Here is a 14,418-nt window from a genome sequence, read left to right as displayed (position 1 = left end):
ATCGTCCGGCCTCGTTAGCGGCTGGGCCTTACCGCTGCTGCTGAAAGTCAATGGTGTTTTGGCTGGAAGTCCAAGGTTTCCATTCTCGCTCGCAACGAGTCCCGCCACAGACGAGACAGAAGAATCCCGCCCATTGTGTGTGAGATGAGTTAAAATTCCACCCAAGCAGTTGGGAGAATTTAAATTCAGTTATTTAAATAAATCTGGGATTCATAGAATTCCTACAGTGCATTTGGCTCTACCAATCTGCACCAACCCTCCGCAGGAGCACTCTACCTCGGCTCACTCCCCTGCCCCATCCCCATAACGTGCAAATCCTCAGGGCGGTAGGGGGGCACAGTGGTTAGCAATGCTTTCTCACAGCGCTGAGGACCTGGGTATGATCCAGGCCCCGGGTCACTGTCCGTATGGAGTTTGCGTATTCTCCCCGTGAATGGGTGAGTCTCACCCCCACGACCCAAAGATGTGCAGTGTAGGTGGATTGGCCAGGCTAAATTGCCTCTTAATTGGAAATAAATGAAGTGGGCACTTTAAATTAAAAAAAAACATTCTAGTCTTTGGACACATACAAAGGGACAATTTAGAATGGCCAATTCATCTAACCTGCACATGTTTGGACTGTGGGAGGAAACGAGAGCACCCGGAGGAAACCCACGCAGACTTCACACAGTCACCAAATGGCGGAATCGAACCCAGGCCCCTGGCGCTGTGCAGCAGCAGTGCTAACCACTGTGCCACTGTACCGTAAAAAGCTAGAATCGGCACGGTGACCATGAAAACTACTAGATTGCCGTAAAAACCCATCCGGCTTGTTAATGTCCTTTAGAAGAGGAAATCTGCCCTCCTTCCTCAGTGCAGCCTGTATGTGACTCAGTCCCACACCAATGTGGCTGACTCTTACCTGCCCTCTGTAATGACCGAGCAAGCTGCTCAGGTGTATTGATCCGCTATAGAAAAGTATAAGACTATCCAAATACGCTGTGGATGCACCTACACCACGCTGTACGCAACGGTTCAAGAATACACCTCACTGCCACCTTCTCAAGAGCATTAGGGATGGACAGTAAGTCCTGGCTTTCCCAGCTTTGTCCACACCCAGAATCACAGAATTATTACAGGGGGGCCATTCGGTCCATCGCATGTACTTACTCCCCGAATGAGCATTTCACCCTGAGCCGCTCTCCTGCCTCCTCCCTGTAACACTGCACGCAGATTACTTCTTTGCAAATAATCATCTAATTCCCTCTTGAATGCCACGATTGAACATGGATGATGTTTTTTAAAAACCTGCAGGATGTTCCTTCTTGTAGACAGTGGCACAGGAGTATTGATTGGAATTTTTCATTCCACGACCAAGTCCCATGGCGAGGGCGGGAAAGGGGAGAGTTTCCCACCGCAGAGGATGGTGGGATTTCACGCCGTATCACGCCGTATCACGCAACGCTGACCTAAATTAATGATGCAGTTCCTGATATTTTGCCTGGCTTGATGGTTCTCCCCCCCCCCCACCATCATATCTGGGCACCATTTTCAAAAAGCACCCGAACATAAACCTATCCAACGCTGAAGGAGCAGATCCACCTCCTGGAAGGTCCTAAAGTTAGACGATCCATGTCGGAGATGCTCCATGCACCCCTTGCTGCACGTGGATGCTCCAGGGTCCGTCCGCTGGGGGCCTCCATCCTCCTTTTGATCTCCACGAGCTACCCCAGGTCTTCCCCTCCCCCCAGCATAGTGTGCCAAGCTGGCAGTGCCAAAGTGCCCAGGTGCCAGGTTTGCCGGCGCCAGGGGTCAGGCCCAGGGTTTTTTTCCATAAGTGGTGGGGTGGATTGGAGCTCGAGGACCCAGGAAGAGGTAAGTTGGGTGAAGTGGGGGATCTGGAGGCCGCTGTGGGGGCAAAAGATTGGGACTGCCTTTAAAAACGGCGCCCCGAACCACATGTGGCGAGGTGAGCTCACTAGTGCAGAAAATTACTTAAAGAGTGGCCTCGACGGGGAGTTCCTCACCGAGACCAAAAGAAATGGCAATGTGCCGTTGAATAATGGGGTCTTTCTCTGCACTGCAGATGCTGAGAAACACCCTGCACGGTAGCATTGTGGATAGCATAATTGCTTCAAAGCTCCAGGGTCCCAGGTTCGATTCCAGCTTGGGTCACTGTCTGTGCGGAGTCTGCACATCCTCCCCGTGTGTGCGTGGGTTTCCTCCGGGTGCTCCGGTTTCCTCCCACAGTCCAAAGATGTGCAGGTTAGGTGGATTGGCCATGCTAAATTGCCCTGAGTGTCCAGAATTGCCCTTAGTGGGGCAGCACGGTGGCACAGTGGTTAGCATTGCTGCCTATGGCGCTGAGGACCTGGGTTCGAATCCCGGCCCTGGGTCACTGTCCGTGAGGAGTTTGCACATTCTCCCCGTGTTTGCGTGGGTTTCGCCCCCACAACCCAAAGATGTGCAGGTTAGGTGGATTGGCCACGTTAAATTGCCCCTTAATTGTAAAAAAGAATTGGGTACTCTAAATTTATTTTAAAAAAAGAAAAAAAAGAATTGCCCTTAGTATTGGGTGGGGTTATGGGGATAGGGTGGAAGTGTTGACCTTGGGTAGGGTGCTCTTTCCAAGAGCTGGTGCAGTCTCGATGGGCCGAATGGCCCCCTTCTGCACTGTAAATTCTATGATAATCTATGAAACACGCCCCGAACCGCACTTCTAAATTTTTCCATTCAATCGCGGCCAACGTTTCAAACCTGTATGACACTTCCTCCGAGCACTGGAAAAGAGTTATTTGGACTTGAAACATTAAGTCTTTTCCTCTCTTCACAGAGGCTGCCAGTCCTGCTGGGTTTTTCCACCCTTTTCTGATTCTGTTTCAGATTCCAGCATCCGCAACGATTTGCTTTTATTTATTTCCCCTTAAATTAGACCTCTTTGTATTTTCCAGGGATAAATGAGTGCCATGTCTGATTTTGGCACCATTCCAGTGTTTGCAAACATTCCACGTTCAAGATTGTGCCCATCTGCTACAGAATCCATTTAAAATAAGACATTTGGCTAAAGTTGGTGGTGGCTCCGAACACTTCATCTACTCTGGGGCAGAGTCGGTGTACTGTATTTGCCAATAATGTTGGTGTGCTTCATGCGCGCACTGTGTGTGGCAGGTTGTTTGATTTCCTTTTGAGAGTTGGGACCTGGCACATTGGCAAGTTGCTGCAATGTTAAATTTTTTGTCCTATTGCTTGACTGTCTCCTGTAGATTACGCCTGCCGATCGAGGAGACTCTGGCTTCTTCTCTTGCCATGCAATCAATTCCTACGGAGAGGACCGAGGACTCATTCAACTCACAGTTCAAGGTACTCCACTTGTTATGATTACAAGCGTGCTTTCCCTGTGTGACGCATCTCAATGGTGGAGGGAAGCTGTTGATATTTGCACCTGCGGGCACAGCACGTTTACACTCTTTGAACTCCATGACTTCAGCACAACTCCAGTTTATGGTGAGGCGGGTTTCAATCCGCATTCCCGGCCAATGCCGGTCCTCACGCATTTGTACTTAGCGTTTACACTGACCCAATGTTTTGTCCAGAAATGCCACAATGTATAGTTGATACCCTCACAAGAAAGGAGCTGTAAGGATGTTGAAATTTGAGAGCAAATACACAAATTACAAATTGATTACAAATTAAATTAAATTACAAATGCATCATCTCATACCTTGGACCATACGTCAATATTATATAAATATAGTTATCAGTATTACTTTTCTCTTATAATCACAATTACCAGGTGCACTACTGCATGCATGTCCAACCGATGTCTTATCAATTGCAACCTACATTTATTTCTGATTTCTTGTTCATATTACTTATATTACTTCAGCCCTGTGTTTCTTGAGGTAGGAGGGATAAAGCCACTCGAACGTCAAAGGTCAGCTCGTCATTACTTCCATCAGTGGCTCAATTTTCACTGTGAAAGCAGAGGTAACAATAACACAGTGATCTGCTTGGTTCCTATCAGGTCCATCCCTGAAGAGTTGGCTTTCTTGGAGACAATTTAATTTCATCCCTTGGCACAATCAGTTGGCTTTGGAACATATGTAACTAACTGAGGAGTATTTTAATATTAGTTACTGGTTTTAGAATGCCTTAGCTCATCATGGAGAATGGAAAATGTTGTGGGAGCTTTTAGATCCCGTAAGCTCAGTGAGGTCCTGGAAGTTTCAAGCCTATATTTTGGGACTGAGTTGGTGATTCTACGATTATCAATGTTGCACTTGTGGTCGCATAAGTGCAGATCCCTTGAGAGTCTCCAAAAAGTCAAATCATCAAATTTGCAGTACAATATGAACGTACTCAAAGAAAGGTAGTGCAGAATCTTGTTATCACTTTTCTTCCCCCGCCCTCCCCTACCCACATATCACCACCCCACGGTGGCATAGTGGGTAGCACAATTGTTTCACAGCTCCAGAGTCCCAGGTTCGATTCCCGGCTTGGGTCACTGCGCGGAGTTTGCACGTTCTTCCCGTGTGTGCGTGGGTTTCCTCCGGGTGCTCCGGTTTCCTCCCACAGTCCAAAGATGTGCAGGTTAGGTGGATTGGCCGTGCTAAATTGCCCGTAGTGTCCAAAATTGCCCTTAGTGTTGGGTGGGGTTACTGGGCTATGGGGATAAGGTGAGGGTGTGGGCTTGGGTAGGGTGCTCTTTGCAAGAACCGGTGCAGACTTGATGGGCCAAATGGCCTCCTTCTGCACTGTAAATTCTATGATACAATTCTATGATACCCCCACAAAGTCTCAGAAGGAGACACTGAAGTTGAGGTGTAGATATGAATATTTACCAGGTTGATCCTGGGTATGGAGGGATTTGCTTATGAGGAGGGGTTGAGTAGGTTGGGCCTGTACTCATTGGAGTTTAAAAGAATGAGAGGCAACCTGATTGGTACATATAGGATTCTCAGGGGGCTTGAGGGCACAATCTCAGTGTAAGTGGTCACCCATTTAAGACAGAGCGAAGGAGGAACATCTCTCAGAAGATAGCGAATCCGTAGAATTCTTTACTGCAGAGAGCTGAAAAGGATAAGTCATTAAGTAAGCTCAAAGTTGGGCAGTACGATGGTGCAGTGGTTAGCACTGCTGCCTCCTGGCGCCGAGGTCCCAGGCTCTCTGTCACTGTCAGTGTGGAGTTTGCACATTCTCCCCGTGTTTGCTTGGGTTTCGCCCCCACAACCCAAAAGATGTGCAGGCTAGGTGGATTGGCCACGCTAAATTGCCCCTTAAATGGAAAAAATTAATTGGCTACTCTAAATTTATAAAAATAAAAGACATGGTCAAGACTGAGATAGACAGATATTTAATCAGTGAGGGAGTCAAGGGATAAGGCAGGAAAGTGGAGTTGGGGATTATCACATCAGATCACTCATCAGGGGCGGCATTCTCCCCTACCTGGCGTGACGGAGGGTGTCGGCGTAGGGGAGTAGCGCCAACCGCTCAGGGGTCGGGCCTCCCCAAAGGTGGGGAATTCTCCCCACCTTTGGGGGCCAGCCCCGCGCCGGAGTGGTTTGCACCAGAAGACTGGCGCAAAAAACCGGCGCCCCCGGCTGCGGGGCTGGCCGAAAGGCTTTCGCCGGTCCGCGCATGCGCCGGCAGTGACGTCAGCGGCATGCGCGATGTGGGGTTCTCTTCTGCTTCCGCCATGGCGAAGGCCGTGGCGGCCGCGGAGGAAAATAGTGCAGCCAGGGCACTGGCCCGGAGTCTGAGCGGGGGGCCCCGATAGTGGGCCAGACCACCGTGGGGGCACCACCCGGGGTTCGGTCGCCCCCCCCCCCCCCCCCCCCCCCCCCCCCCGGGGCCCGCTCGCGCCGCTAATCCCGCCGTTCCAGAGGTGATTCAAACCTCCATCCGGGCCGGAGAATCACCGCAGGGGCATCTCCGATCGGAGTGGCGAGATTCCTGCCGCCACCACTTCCCGGGTGGCGGAGAATCTCTGCCACGGCGGGGGCGAGATTTTCGGCGGCCCCAGGCGATTCTCCGACCCTGCTGGGGGTCGGAGAATTTCGCCCCAGATCAGTATATGTAACTACAAAATCTCTGAAGTCTCTTAAATTGCATACTCTTAATGAAAAGCTCTGAGGTGCAGTGGGATCTGGGTGTCCGAGTTCATGAATCACAAACGGTTGGTATACTTGTGGAGCAAGTAATTAGGAAAGCAAACGGAACATTATTGTTTATTTCAAAACGTAGGGAAGTTAATCTTCAGTTGTACAGGACATTGGTGAGATCACACCTGGAGGATTGTGTGCAGTATTGGCCACCTTATTTAAGAAATATGTAAATGTCTTAGCAGCAGTTCAGAGAAGGTTTACCAGGCTAATACCAGGAATGGGTGGCTTGCCTTATGAGGAAAAGTTGGAGAGATTGGATCCACTAGAGTTTAGAAAAGTAAGAGGTGACTTGATCGAAACCGTTAAGATCCTAAGGGATACTGAAAGGATGGATGTGGAGCGGATGTTTCCTCTTGTCAGAGAATCTAGAACTAGGGGTCACTCATTTAAGACAGAGATTAGGTCATTTTTTCTCTCTGAGGGTCATGAGTCTTTGGAACTCTTTTCCGAAGAAGTCAGTGGAAGCGGAGTGTTTGAATATTTTTAAGGCAGAGCTAAATAGAATCTTGATTAACAAAGGGGGTGAAAGGTTATCGGGGGTGGGCTGGAATGTGGGGCTAAAGTTACTGTTATAACCCAACTGGAGGTCTCGGGGTCTGCAACTTTAGAGCCCCTGTGACCCCACCTGAATATGATCACCCTCGATGAGGGAGCAGAGCTAAGGGCTCATGTGACATAAATACTCTGGCCCAAGTGTGGGCCGGGCGGGGTAAACCCTTCGGGGAGTAGGAGTGTAATATAAAAGGCAATATAAACTGGACATTTTCTTACAGTCATCGCTGCCATGTGGTCGTCGCCTGGAGCTTTACAGTTACAGTCAGATAAGGCAAGATCTTATTGAATGGCACAGCAGGCTCGAGCGGCTGAGTGGCCTACTCCTGCTCCTGATTCGTATGGTCGTATGAAGAGCTGACTTAAATACTGGCGAGAAGCTTTGGAAACTATAAGGATGGATTGATAACTCCCAAGTCCAACATTTATTTTCGAAGATCACTCAATAATACCTCAGATCAATTGATTGCGTCTTGACATTGCCTCTATCAGAAAGAAACACAGAACCTTTAATGAGGTGTGCGTTTCCAAACGTGATGAAACAGAATTGGGTAAGAGTTCCCTAATATGGAGCTAACCCTTCCCAAGTTTACTGACCAAGTGACATAAGAGGTGGTTAAATGGTTGATCCATCTGGACATTCGTGACATTTCTCATGTGTGGGGGTTTGATGTTGTTCAGTGTCAGACCGTTTTGTGATTTAAACAGCCTGCATTCCTGCAAGTGGAGGACCATGTAACAACAATGTGATTACTTTCTTTGCATTTTCGATCATACCCTACTCCCCAAAATCTACTTTAATCCTTCTTAAGTGGACAGAATGATTGTTCAGCCTTGCAATCGATGGTAAAGTGTCTGATTTACAGTGAAAACATGGTGAAGGTGCAGTTTATGCCCGGCAATTACTTGTCCAAACACTTTCTTATACTGTCTTGAAACTGCTTTCATGCCATATCTAAACAATAAAAGCAAAGTAATCAATGGCAATTTTATATATATATCATCACGCGCTCTGCAAGGAGGCTCCTAGAAAATTGTCTTTTTGAAGGTCAGTTGAATCCTTAAATTAAGGAGTATTGGTGAGCATTGTAGCTACCCTATAAGCAATAGCAATAAAGCTGGCATTGAAGAGTTAATTAACTCCAGGGCTTGTCTAACTTCTCATCTCCACAGAGCCACCTGACCCACCTGAGCTCGAGATTAGAGAGGTGAAAGCTCGCAGTATGAACCTCCGCTGGACTCAGAGATTTGATGGAAATAGTCTTATCCTGGGCTTCGACATTGAATACAAGAATAAATCAGGTGAGAACAGCCATTAGACTCGCTGCCTTGATGCCAGCCAGCCCTTCCATGCCATGTGGACTTCTCTTAGCGTCAAGTGTCCATTGAATTTCCCTCGCTGGCCACTTTTAACTAGATTGTTTCACAATCATGGCATTCTGTTTGATCTTGGGCTCCCGACCCCATTTTAGGGAACTCTGTGACAGGTCACAGGTTTAAGGTTTTGGGAAAGAGATACATTGGGGATGTGAGGAAGAACCTCCTTTGCAGCGAGTGCTAGTGGCCTGCAACTTGCTGCCGATGAGGGCATGAAAGGCATAAAGTGACGAATGGTCTCAAAAGGAATTTAAAAAGAATTTAGAGTACCCAATTATTTTTTTTCCCCAATTAACGGGCAATTTAGTATGGCCATTCCACCTACCCTGCACATCATTGGGTTGTGGTATTGAGACCCATTCAGACATGGGAGAATGTGCAAACTCCACATGGACAGTGACCCGGGGATTCAAACCTGGGTCCTCAGCGCCATAGTCCCAGTGCTAACCACTGCACTACATGCCGCCCTCTCAACAGGAATTTGGCATATGAGGGAAATGAACTTCCGGGTATGCAGGGGTGTGGAGGCAAATGGGGCTGACTGGGTTTCTGTAACAAGAGCTGACAAGGATTCAATGGGCCATATGGCCTCCTGTACAGTACTAACTCCATGAAACTATATCTGCTCCATCATCAAGACCACCTACTGCCACCCCCTGCTAAAATTTTCCATCTCTGGCATTATCTCAGCCCATTTACTGCTAAAATCCTCCTTCATGGTTTTGTTCTCTCTGAAGGGCAGCACAGTAGCACAGTGGTTAGAACAATGGATTCACAGCGCCAGGGTCCCAGGTTCGATTCCCGACTTGGGTCACTATCTGCACGTTCTCCCCGTGTCTGCGTGGGTTTCCTCCGGGTGCTCCGGTTTCCTCCCACAGTCCAAAGATGTGCAGATGTGTAGGTGGATTGGCTGTGCTAAATTGCCCCTTAGTGTCCAAAGAAGGTAACACAAGGTGGGGTTACGGAGATAGGGTGGACGTTTGGGGATAGGGTGGAGGTGTTGGCTTAGGTAGGGTGCTCTTTCCATGGGCCGGTGCAGACACGATGGGCCAAATGGCCTCCTCCTGCACTGTAAATACTGTGATTCTGTGAACTCTATGAATCCAATGCCCCCCTGGCTGATAAATTTATATTCAACCAGACTGTTCTGCAGTTATCCACAAGGGATATTATAATGTTTACATATCCGCTGAAAACAGTGGCCTTCGAACACCCCTTTTATAATGTGTCTGAAATCTCCCTCAATTTCACATGGTGTACTTAATCAAAGTGTCTAATTGACAATTTTAATTCATTGCTAGAAATTGTAATCCTGTTGCTGCCGAAGCGGGAGAGATTAAAATATGATTAAATTTAGAAAATTAATATAGTACAAGAACTGCAAATATTAATTATATACAGTATACTCCAACTCTAAGATTTCTGAGCCTGTCTTTCATTTATCACACTACTGCATAATAAATTCTAATCTGGCAGGTTATTTTTTGTGGCTAATTCTTGCATATGTGTACGTGGTATTGCCTTTCTATCAGATTCATTGGTGTAAATAAATTAATTTAGAAAAGTCTTTGGCTGTGAGATTGTCATTGCCAATAAACAACATCTGTTGGATTTGAACGTAATTGTTGTTGTTTTGTGTAGATAAAGATAATTGATGAGGCATTATTTCAAAGAAAAAAAAAGTACAGCACAGGATCAGGCCCTTCGGCCCTCCAAGCCTAAACGTTTTCCTAACTATTTCCTAACTTTTCTCAAATCATCCTGTTTTTAATACACCCGAGGTCAGTTTCAGCTGTGTATCAGGGATTCCGCATTGACAAGTTGCTCCCCTTTTCAATATTTCTAATGATTACACTTGCTATGTAGTTCATGCTCCTTACCTGGGCATTGTCAATTCATCGGGCCGACTGGCTGGTGTCTCAATAACGGTTTCCCATCATAAAGCTGCAGTTAGGTGGTTAACACTGCTGCCTGGGTCACTGTCCGAGTGGAGTTTGCACATTCTCCCTGTGTTTGCTTGGGTTTCGACCCCACACAACCCAAAGATGTACAGGCTAGGTGGATTGGCCACGCTAAATTGCCCCCTAATTGGAAAAAATGAATTGGGTACTCGAGATTTATAAAAAGAAATTTTAAAAATAAAGCTGCAGTTACACCTGCAGCCGCACACTGTCAGTACCAGATTTAACTTCAAAAGGGTGGCACACTGGCACTGTGGTTAGCACTGCTGCCTCACTGCTGCCTCACTGTGCCAGACACCCGGGTTTGATTCTCGCTTTGAACGAAGGAGTGGAGTTTACACGGTCTCCCGTGTCTGTATGAGTTTCCTCCGGGTGCTCCGGTTTCCTCCCACACTCCAAAGATGTGCAGGTTAGGTGGATTGGCCATGTTCAATGTGCGGAGTTACGGGAGAGATGTGGGCCTAGATAGAGTGCTCTTTCAGGGGGTCGGTGCAGACCTGATGGACTGAATGGCCTCCTTCTGCATTGTGGATCCCATCGGCAGTGCTGTGCCATTACCACCATTTCTCACCCTGTGAGGAAATTCATTCTGTCCCCTTTCAGCGGGAAGATGGGCAAGAGGTTGGTTCGTCCAATTGTACAGAAGGAGGGCACATTGAGTAATGCTGCACGAAGAAGGGAAATCACTACCGGTTGCTTCAAAATTGTGTGGGCTTAGAGCATCGGCCACTAGAGCTCTCTTTCCCAGCTGGGGAATAGGAAAATGGAAACCCACTCAGAGAAGTGTCACTACTACGTGTAAGGTGTATGGTTAGAGTAGGTAAGAAAGCGTCGTTCTCTCTGGCCTATGCTACGCCTTGCTCAGGAATGTGGATGGGATAGTGTGAAAAGAGAATTAGTGCTGCTTTACACATCAAAAAGATGGAACCAAGCAATCATTTAAATTGGGCAACTCTAGTAATACGGCAGAGTGGGACTTAGTGACTGAATGAATAGAGGATTTGAATGAAGCAATTTGGAATTGACAGGAGTTGAGCATTGCAATGTGGGAGCAGAGTGATCCATTGTGCAATACTTAAATATACACGCAAAATAATAGATTAAAGTGGGGAAGGAAGATTTACATGTTACCTTGCATGACTCGGGTCATTCCAAAATGTTCTGCCCCCTTCCGTCTGTGCGATGTTCTGGGTCCTGCTGAATGTGACACCCCCATGGTGTGTTCCCCGGCGGTGGAGTCTGCGGGACGCGCAAAATTCCGTCTATATCGGCGGAACCAGAAGATCCCAGCCAATGGTGGGATCCCCCCCCCCCCCACCGCGGGAAAACCCGCCCTCTCTGATGGCAATGACATTTTTTCAAATGTTTTTTTCCCCCCTCATCTTCCAGATTCTTGGGATTTAAAACAGACCACTCGAAACATCAACCCAACCATAAACCAGGCCAACATCGTGGATCTTCACCCGGCCTCAGTTTACAGTATAAGAATCTACTCGTTTAACAAGATTGGCAAGAGTGAACCCAGCAAGGAACTAACTGTTAGCACAGAGGAAGCAGGTATGGAGTCTGACTGAAATAAGCCAAATACCGACCATTCACCGTCAACCGGATCTGAAAATTGCCCCCTGTTTGAGTTTGATTACAGAATCCGTCTAACGAAAGAGTACTCTGCTGAAACATTGGTTAGACCCCAGCTGGGATATTGTGGTCAATTCTAGGCACCACACTTTCGGAAGGAAGTCAAGGCCTTAGATGGTGTACAGAGGAACTTTGCTAAAGTGAAACCTGGGAAGAGGGACTTCATTTAGGTGGTGAGACTGGAGAAGCTGCGATATTTCTTTTCAGAGTAGAGAAGTTTGAGCAAAGATTTGATCGATGTGTTCAAAACCCTGAAAGGGTTCAGTCGAATAAATGGGACCAAACTGTTTCCAGTGATAACAAGGCTAATAATCAGAGGACACAGATTTATGGGTATTGACACAAGAACCAGAGGTGATAGGTGGAACAAAAGTTGCACAGTGAGTTGTTATGATCTAAAACTCACTGTCAGGAAGGGTGGTGGAAGCAGATTCAATTATACCTTTCAAAAGACGATTGGGTAAACGCTTGCAAAAGAAAAAATGCAGCAGGTGGCACAGTGGTTAGCAATGCTGCCTCACTGTGCCAGGGACCCGGGTTCAATTCTGACCCTGGGTCACTGCCCGCGCGGAGTTTGTACGTTCTCCCCGTGTGTGCGTGGGTTTCCTCCGGGTGTTCCGGTTTCCTCCCACTGTCCAAAGGTACGCAGGTTAGGTGGATTAACCATGCAAAATTGCCCCTTAATGTTCAAAAGATTAGGTGGGGTTATAGGGATGGGACGGGGGAGTGGGCCGAGGTGGGGTGCACTTTCGGAGGGTTAATGCAGACTCAATGGGCCAAATGGCCTCCTTCTGCACTATAGGATCCTCTGATTCTATGATATGGGGAAAGAGTAGGGATTGGGGCGAATGGGATTGGGGCTAATTGGATTTCTCCTCCAAAGAACGAGCACTGACAATGACCTACTTCTTTGCTGCATCCTTCTGTGAATATAAAGTCATCAGTTAATGCGTGTTCATGTAATTCCAACTGGAGAAAATATTGAATGTTTCAGAGTTGTACCAGACAGAAGATTTTGCACTGATTATGGAGTGCTGGTGTGGTGTTGGTGTGGTGCTGGTGTGGGGTTGGCTACATGTCTGGAATCAGCTTTTAGTTTTCAGCTGTTAATAATGAGTCATTTTGCTCTTAGTCTACGGCAAAACTCTGTTTGATTCTTGGCCCTGATCGTAATGAGCACCAGCCAATCAACAAAACAATCTACTATTAATGTGAGATCATTAACCCCAGGATCTGATGGGTGAAAGCAGCCACTGGTCTCTCATTCACTCGGCAAGGGATTGAGGAAGCGCATACCAGTGCTTGCAATGACAGATGTACCATCGCTGATGAGCTTCCTGCTGCTCATTCATCTCATCTTGGAGTTAAGAAACCTTTTCTAGTGTTGCTACTCTTAATTTCTGTCATGCTTTCATCCATTATCATCTCCCCTTCTCTCCCGAATGCTATACTGCCGTTCTCCTGCAGCTCCAGGTGTCAATTTTTCATGTGCATGTTTCAAAAAAGAAACTGCTGATTGAAAGGGGCATTGTTGCTGAAGCCCATCCTGTCTTCACTTGACATCCACACTATTGTGCCGAGGTCCTTCAGCAGCAATCTTGGCTGCTTTTCCCTCCTTTGCCTTGACGACACTGAGGTCAGCCTGCCTCTTCACTGTGTCAGCTGTGCTGAGCAAACTGAACACAGACAGGAGATCCTGGGATCATCTTTGTTTGTGAGAGGCATTACCCTACTGATTGCGTTTAGTTACTTAGGCAAGGGGCAGCCACCTTGATTTTTACATTGGTCATTTTTCAGGCAGAGATCAGAAGGGTCAGTTAGATATGTATGTCCACTGGTGATGTGTAAGGGCCCTCAGATAATATTGTGACGCTTATTGCAAAGTCACACACCTGGCATTCGAAAAGTGATTGATAAATAAATGAGTTTAAGTCTTGCGGCCTATTTGTGAGAGCAACTTAACTCTCAACAGTAGCTTATAAAATCCAACAGACAAGAAAACAGCATTTTCCATCTAATCCGTCCCATATAATTGAGATGACGAGCACATTACAATACTCTTTTGGACAGAAAGGAGGTTAATTTAAACGGCACTAATTTCTCCTCTCACCATCCTCCGTAAATAAAAAAGTGTTTTGGATTTGTTTCCCTCTTTATAAGAGGGAATATGGAGGCATATTTCCCAATCCCTTGGTTTTGGTATGATTCGGTTTCCTATTCCAAACCCCACAGAAAACACAAGATAAGGTGAAATCAAAGGGTTTGTTCATTTCAACACTCTCAAAATGTGAAGTAAGGGTTCTCAATGTTCTCCTCACCTTCAGATAGTAAAGTGATTGATAGAGAAAAGAGGGATTTACAGTACAAGAGACCAAAGCCCACAAGCAAATCCAATGAGGTATTCATTAATGGAAGTTTGTGGGCTGAAAACTGATGCTGGATAATTCACTTTTCCAGTGGTGTTGGTGTCACATGATGCGAAAGGCAATGGTACAGACTTCTAGTACAAACAGGGTAGATGGGGGCCAGGTATCCAACGTAAGGCAGCATTTCTTTGGTGTGGCCTCCTAGCAGACTGAGCTATTCAGCCCAGCAAGGCAGCATTACTTGTTCAGTAAGCCAGAGTCCCATGTCACAAGACTCCAACCTCTCCACTATCTTTGACAAAGGATGTGTATCTATCATCTGGATTACACAGAGTCTTCGTCATTGGGAATTGAAAGGAAGGTTGTGGGGCCTTTGTCTGA

General features: G+C 46.9%; 1 protein-coding gene across 1 annotated transcript in view; it reads left to right on the top strand.

The window, feature by feature from the left end:
- Nucleotides 1-14,418, top strand: part of LOC119954158 (Down syndrome cell adhesion molecule-like protein 1 homolog) — a 636,717-nt gene that overhangs the window by 446,704 nt on the left and 175,595 nt on the right. Inside the window, exons 13-15 of the mRNA XM_038779115.1 lie at nucleotides 3,243-3,339; nucleotides 7,869-7,997; nucleotides 11,423-11,590. Coding sequence (XP_038635043.1) covers nucleotides 3,243-3,339; nucleotides 7,869-7,997; nucleotides 11,423-11,590 — 394 coding nt within the window. The remainder of the gene's footprint in view (nucleotides 1-3,242; nucleotides 3,340-7,868; nucleotides 7,998-11,422; nucleotides 11,591-14,418) is intronic.

The sequence above is a fragment of the Scyliorhinus canicula genome, chromosome 19, assembly GCF_902713615.1.
Source record: "Scyliorhinus canicula chromosome 19, sScyCan1.1, whole genome shotgun sequence".
Taxonomy (NCBI): domain Eukaryota; kingdom Metazoa; phylum Chordata; class Chondrichthyes; order Carcharhiniformes; family Scyliorhinidae; genus Scyliorhinus; species Scyliorhinus canicula.
This window is presented reverse-complemented; position numbering and strand designations above follow the sequence as displayed.